Source organism: Achroia grisella, unplaced genomic scaffold (genome assembly GCF_030625045.1).
Source record: "Achroia grisella isolate CSIRO2021 unplaced genomic scaffold, CSIRO_AGI_Agris_v1 utg1174, whole genome shotgun sequence".
NCBI lineage: Eukaryota > Metazoa > Arthropoda > Insecta > Lepidoptera > Pyralidae > Achroia > Achroia grisella.
Window position 1 is genome coordinate 110,157 of NW_026712590.1, and position 6,860 is coordinate 117,016.

Sequence of the window (6,860 nt, forward strand, 5' to 3'; positions counted from 1 at the left end):
TGATTTCCTGCTATACTTACCTACCTGAACTGGTACTGTCTGTTAATTGGTTATTTCTAACGCTTCTTGTCTCTTAAAGTTTAGTAATAAAGTATCTATACTCCAAAGTAACTTTCATTTCACCCAACTGTGCCACGTTGCGGAGCGCTGCATATTAAGGTAACTGGCCATCATGGGAACTGATGTTGTATCGATGTTGGTCCAAATGTTTGTTGTTGGCGGCCCGTGGCCGACATGGGCCCTATATGTCGTACGGTCTAGATCGATGTTAGACTCGCTTAGCGCTTACACGCTAGTGTACTGTAGATAAGTAGCATCACCAAACTAGATGAAACTAATCGACGTCATTGCATACACACCCGTTTGTCTATCGCATCAAAGTCGTGTATGCGTTGACTGAGCAATTTGTTAGACTGCGCTCGCTTATCTTTTTAGTGCCATATGACATGTAAATAGTTCCACACCTCTAGGGTACCAAATCCAATAGTTGTAGGTATCTCAAACATGTTTATTTGCGAATTCACAATGTCCATATATGCTTTTGTATATAGTTGTTAGAATGTAGCTTATATTTAGCGACTGTGGTCGATTTACATCGTCGAATTGATATCTGGTATGTGAGCGACGACGGCAAACCAATTGTGTGTGCTTCACTAGATCATATAATAATAGTTGGCATGGAGATAACATAAACTCAACAAACACACGGGTGCCGTGCTCAACGCACCCAAACACAAACACAAGCACTAAAACAACTGTTTCCTTCAACGAGAATTTAAACAATACATTGATATTGATGTACCACGCTTCACGGAGCTCTCAACTACCAATGTCGAATAGGAACGACGCAAATGTTCAATGTATCAGTGTTTAATGATTATTTTATGTTCTTTATGTTATTATTGTTTATATAAGTTTACGTTTATCAAACAATGTAACGGAGTCCTGGATGGAAAGTGTATAAATTAAATAAAGAATAGTTTTAAGTGCACAACCCATGAATGTGCTTCTTAAGGTAATAAATAGGACGAACCCTGCGTTATGTATTATTTTATTTTACTCTGTATTTATATATATCTTCTTCCTATAATGTATTCATCGCTTCGCGAGGCGCACTGCTTCGTCAGTCCCCAGTATTACTTCTATACTTTCTGATATACACTTGTTCGTGATGATACTTCCACTGCTATTGTATCGGACGCTTTTCTAAATTCTATTTAAAGACAATAAATATAACTTAAGATTCGGTATTATATATGTTATACTTATACAATATAATATATAAATTATATATTATGATTATAATGTTTATATTTAGATACGTTTAGAAGCGCGTTCGATGTCAAGCACCGCAGATATGTATATCTATGTTCAGTATCTATTCCTATAGAAGCGGGCACCTGCCCGTAGTCCCAATTTCTCTCTTCGTGTCGTGACTCTTTACTTCATGTTCTCGTTTTTATTTTCTTTTCCATGAATACCCCATTGCACACGGAAGGTCATAGGTGGCGAGTTACAAGAACGCTTGATACCGGTCCCCTACAGCAAGACATCAACCGATCAAGCTGTAAGAATTGATAAAATTTGTGAAGGAAGCCTGTTTCGTTTCACTCACGTCTCTTGTTAACTATGTTTATGTTGATTTTTTTTTGTTTTTATGTTCAACTGTTAATTACTCTATCTACCTACAACTTTATCCATTCTGTCTCTATTGTCCCATTAACTCTTGTCTTGTCTTACGCTGACCTTATACTTTCAAAACATGTATAATATGTATAATATAATTTTATTATATTATTAGCGATTTTTTATATATTGTTTTGCATTTGTTTTGTAATCGTTTGAAATTATTAGGTCAGTGTAAACCTGCATGTTCCAATTTTGTCATATTGCATGAATCCTGACGCATGCGCTGTGTTATTCATACGAACTGTGATTTGTAAATATAATTATTAATTAATGTATTCAATAATAATCTTTATATATTTATAACTTTCGATCGGCTTCAAATTATTTATTACTTTTTCTAAATTAATTAAACGCAAATAACCGGATATATAAATATAAAAATATTTTATATTTACATTTAATTGAAGTCGATTTTTTTCTATCTGTCCCCTTAAAATTAACCGCTTAATGTAAAAATGGTAGTACATGACCCTTAATTTTATGGAATAACATGTAATACCAGTATTTTTTTAACGAATAACATATTCTGTTGTCTATTTGAACGCTGTGGCGAGTATATAATTGCTGAAATATCTTTTGCGGATTAACACATAGAATGTTAGATATAATTTGCGCGACGCGGCTCCCAGACAACGCGACAACAGCTTTTCAATATTATTTTATGTTCGCCCCATAATTCATGGCATTGTAGTTATCGTATACATTTTTTTGCATCACATACTGCACTAAATGAAGGATCCGTGGGTTTAATCAGCGAGCCAGGGGTTCGTAATGACGCTTTCAATTCATAAAGATCTGCATACAATTATCGCTTCTAGCATTCAAACTTTACCTCTCCTAGGCTAGTGACAGTCGCTTCAATTACTAGGTTATTGGGTGGAGTTGGTATACAGGGGGTGTAAGCTTGTACGTTGCTTCACAAATGTTCGGATATAGGACATGGAGAGCGCTCGATGTTGCTTCGTATATCATGTGCATAGTTGTGTAATAGGGCAATAGAGCTTACGCGTACGTGTAGCCACTAGGTGAAGAGTCAAATACAGTCACAGAGTAACAGACGTACGTTGCATGACACGGGCGCGCCCACACACCGACGGCACTGCTCCCCGGCGAGATGTCTGTATTCAGAGGTGGTATACCGAGCAACTTATCTATCACGGAGTTCACTGCATGCAATGCATGAGCGCCGGAGGCCACCGGCCGATCTGTGACTGGGATTTTGAATTACCTACCGCTTTTCGCCTCTTTTTTATGGCTCGGTGTGCTTCCATTTATGTTCATTTAAGAGTAACGTATCGACTCGCCGGCCGCCCCCTGCGACACGACACGATCCGCACTCCCCAGTAGAGCCACCGTCGCAGGGAGGCCGCCCACACGCATCTGTGTCGCTCTGATTAAAACTATTCTTTACACATGCAGCGAATCACCCTCGCTGCCGTGCTCCTTTTGTTGCAATCGGTTGCAATTAAAATAATGTTGAACATTACCGAATCCACTTTCCCGTAGGCTGGTATTTTAAAATGAAACTACTAATGTCGCCAAATGTAATCAATGTTTATATGCCAAACGACCGATTCGAGTTGGAGTTACATTTGGGGATATCAGCCTGCGGGCACCGCTCGCGGAGTCCCCACACCGAGCGGTGCGCCGGGCGAACTCGATACGAGCGATTCGCGAGCGGTGCCCGGCGAGTCAGAGCGTCACGAATGCAGCGCGAGTCGGTCCGGCGTGGCGAACTAACCCGGGTGTGGTGGTGGTGGCGCAGATCCGCGTGGTGAACGCGTTCCGGCAGGGGCTGGACTCGCGCGGCTCGCTGGCGGACGCGGCGCTGGCGGAGGCGCTGCGCAAGCAGACGGCGCTCTCCAAGCGCTTCTCGCACTCGTCGAGCATCGACTACGCAGACGCGGCGCGCGACACGCTGGCGCCGCACGACATCGACGTGGAGCGGCTCTCGTCGCACAGCCACACCGAGACGGCGGTGTAACGCCGCCGCCCGCGCCCCGCGCCCCCGTGCCCCCGCGCGCCCCCCCCCCCGCGCCCCGCAGCTCACGATGCAATAATTTAGCGATATAATATCAGTATTACGCAGGCGCGGGCGCACGGACTTCTCCGACCGTTACGCTGCCATCGCTCTAATTATATTTATAATAATGCTAAAACGATTGTGTATAAAATCATATTTTTAAAGTAACGAGGATATGAGGTTTCGCATATGATTTGGAACATGTTTGCATGGTCGAGGGAGGGCCGCCGGCGAGCGCCGCGCCCTGTACTCGCATCCACCAGTGTATCTGAGCATAAGTTATATTGTTAACTAGTGTGTTTAATTATTCGATTGTTTTGAAAATATTTTATTATTATACGCGCGCGTCGTACCGCGCGCGTCTGTTGAACAAATAAAAATATTGTCTAATTATTAATTTTAGATTTAAGCGCAAGGACGAGCGAATGGACGTGTGTTTTTTGAAAATAAAAGTTTTCGCATACCATCGTGTCATCTCTTACACGGAATGAAATGTTTTATATTGCTTTTGTCAAAGACATGTTGTGGGAGTGCCGCGGGGAGGGGGCGCGGCCGCGCAGCCGCATCGACTCATCCTTTTGTATAAAGTTATTTCATTTGTAGCGCAGCATCATCGTTTGTACGTACGCCGAGTGATATTAGCCGCGCGGCGCGCCCCCCCTGCCGCCAGCGCACACTATATATACTTGAACTAAATTATTGAAGTATTAGTTAAGGTGTTTGTTATAAATTTCAATAACTTTTTTTGTTTTTACGACCTTTTTCCCCTAAATCTAAGTATACATTTAAGTCATATCTCGAAGCGTAGACGCATCAACTAAAAGTTTCTACACAAGAACCGAAAAAACAACATTCTTGTGTAAAAACCGACGTAGTCCACTTTAAACATCTTCAAAATGTTTAAAATAGAAATAAACATTAAATTGTATAGCTGAAGGTATTTATTTGTAATGCTAGTCTCTTATGAAAACAAAATACTAATTATTCAATTATTATAATGTACTTATTGATTATTGATAAATACTTCAAGTTTATTAAACAAGATATAGTCTACGATGTAACGAATTGATTTTGGAATTTTTTCTCTACGAGCAATAGCGAGGCGCGCGCCGCCGCGGAGCGCGTGCCCGCGTCGGGCTCGCGTACTGTGCCGCTCCCGACGCGCGTACTCTCCGCTGCGTACTGCGTACTGTGTACTGTGTACTGTGTACTGTGTACTGCGTACTACGTACTGTCGTACCGCGTACTGCGCACTCGCCGCACCGCGTACCGGACGCGCGCTCCGCGGCGAGCGCGCCCCCTCGGACATAGGCGACGTAGGTTCACAGCAGTGGCATTTTCAACTTATAACGTAAGACATGTACTTAATCGACTTAGTGACGGGTTGACTCGAGAGTCTCACACGAGCGGCCGACCGCTCGCCGCCCACTTGTTTTTAGTAATAAATAAATCAAAGCGATCTAGTGAATCGGCAATGTTCAATTTTGTATAGAACGTTTCATAGTAGCGGTATTGAGAAGTTGTTACGTTTTATTTGTGAGGTTCGTAGGCGCGTTCCGTTCCACGCACGCCCCTGTGTACAGAGTACAGACAGAGAGACGCGACAGTACGTTAGAGAAGGACGGACGAGTGGCGCGACAACTATTGAAACTATTATACAATCTTGTAAGTAATTAAGTATTAGCTTCGAATCAATAAAGCCTTTTTAAAAAATTAGTTAAAAATGAAACTATTGAAACTTCACATGTTTAAATAAATAATAATTAGTTATGATTTCAGTGAATTAGAGAGTTCATATGGTATCGTTTTGTGTATAATATCTATTTTTCGTTGATATTCTTTACCAGTTCCCCAATGAAAGACATAAATTAGGAGTCTACTGTAATGTAGTGCCGGTGCCGCCGTCTGCCGGCTGCCAACCGGACGTACCTAACAATAAATTGTTTTGACACGACAGTCTGCCACTAACCATTTTAGGTGATAAGTCCCATTGTTGTATTTTTCGTCTCACAATAAATGAAAATCTATTTTATTGTTTTTAATACTGTGGTTTTATTTATCTCCTAACAAGCTGTTGCCACCGATATCGATATCTCCAGATTAAAGCCCACACACTCAAAATTTTGACTGAACCGTTCCAAATGACAGTCAGAAATGAAGTTGTCGGTATTTGTTTATGAAGGAATATGGAATGATGCTGACTGAGTACGCTTGCGAACAGGGGCGGATCGTGAATTTGTAGGGCTCTGGGCTAATTCTACTTACCTAATTATATAACTCAACTAAAAAAATACATCGACCAAAAACAAGCTACCAGAAAATCCTTTCGATAGTCGCACACTTGCATGGGTTGATTGATCTCAGGGTTACCTTAAGATAGGTTTTTTATATTCTAAACGTTTCAGTGGGGACTGGGGCCCTTTGTATTCTCGGGACCCTGGGCTGCAGCCAAAAAATCCTTAGGTAGATCCGCCCCTGCTCGCGGAGCAGCAATGGAGAACGATAGGATGAGTATGCGGTCAACTCAGCCCAATATGACAAATTTACTAGGAAATCATGACGGTTTCCAGTAAAAATCTGACATAGTACATTAATAGCTATGAGGTAAGTATTAACAATTGATTAACTGGCCCGCACACCTTCGCTGCATCAGAGAAGAGTGCGTAAAGGAAAAACATCTTTAACTCACAGAGAAGAAACTCAAGAGGAATATATTTTCCTCGTCTTTGCAATGTTTGATGCTCCGAACCTTTGTCATAGCTTGCCGTTAAGGTTAAGGATTTTGGAGAGATTAGCGCGATTAACCAAACAAATACTCGTTAACTCGTACTTGTGATAGTAAGAAATATCTAAATTTATAAACACACATTCAAAACAATCATATGCATGATTACAAACGTTTGTCTCGTACAAGGAATTTGTTAGACATGCGTAGTGAAGACAAGTAAAACGTACACGGGTTCGTATCGCACTGGTTTATTATATGACAGCTTGATGGTGGGTGCAGCCACCAAGGTGTACCAACATACCTAACAGAATTGAACCCGAGACCATCTGAAGTAAAACAGGGTTCGAAACCGCTAGATCAACGAGGCCGTGAAAAACGGGTAGTTCTGTATAAAACTGACTGTAGAAGATAAATCAAAAG

At 41.6% G+C, this 6,860-nt stretch overlaps 1 protein-coding gene across 2 annotated transcripts in view; it reads left to right on the top strand.

Annotated features, from left to right (window-relative positions):
* The window catches only part of LOC131851981 (plasma membrane calcium-transporting ATPase 3), a 96,603-nt gene extending 90,849 nt beyond the window's left edge, over positions 1–5,754 (top strand). For both annotated transcript variants that reach the window (XM_059202545.1, XM_059202551.1), the window contains 2 exons: positions 1,499–1,567; positions 3,455–5,754. In XM_059202545.1, the coding sequence (XP_059058528.1) occupies positions 1,499–1,567; positions 3,455–3,673 (288 nt within the window). In that variant the 3' untranslated portion in view covers positions 3,674–5,754. The remainder of the gene's footprint in view (positions 1–1,498; positions 1,568–3,454) is intronic.
* The last annotated feature ends 1,106 nt before the right edge of the window (positions 5,755–6,860 follow it).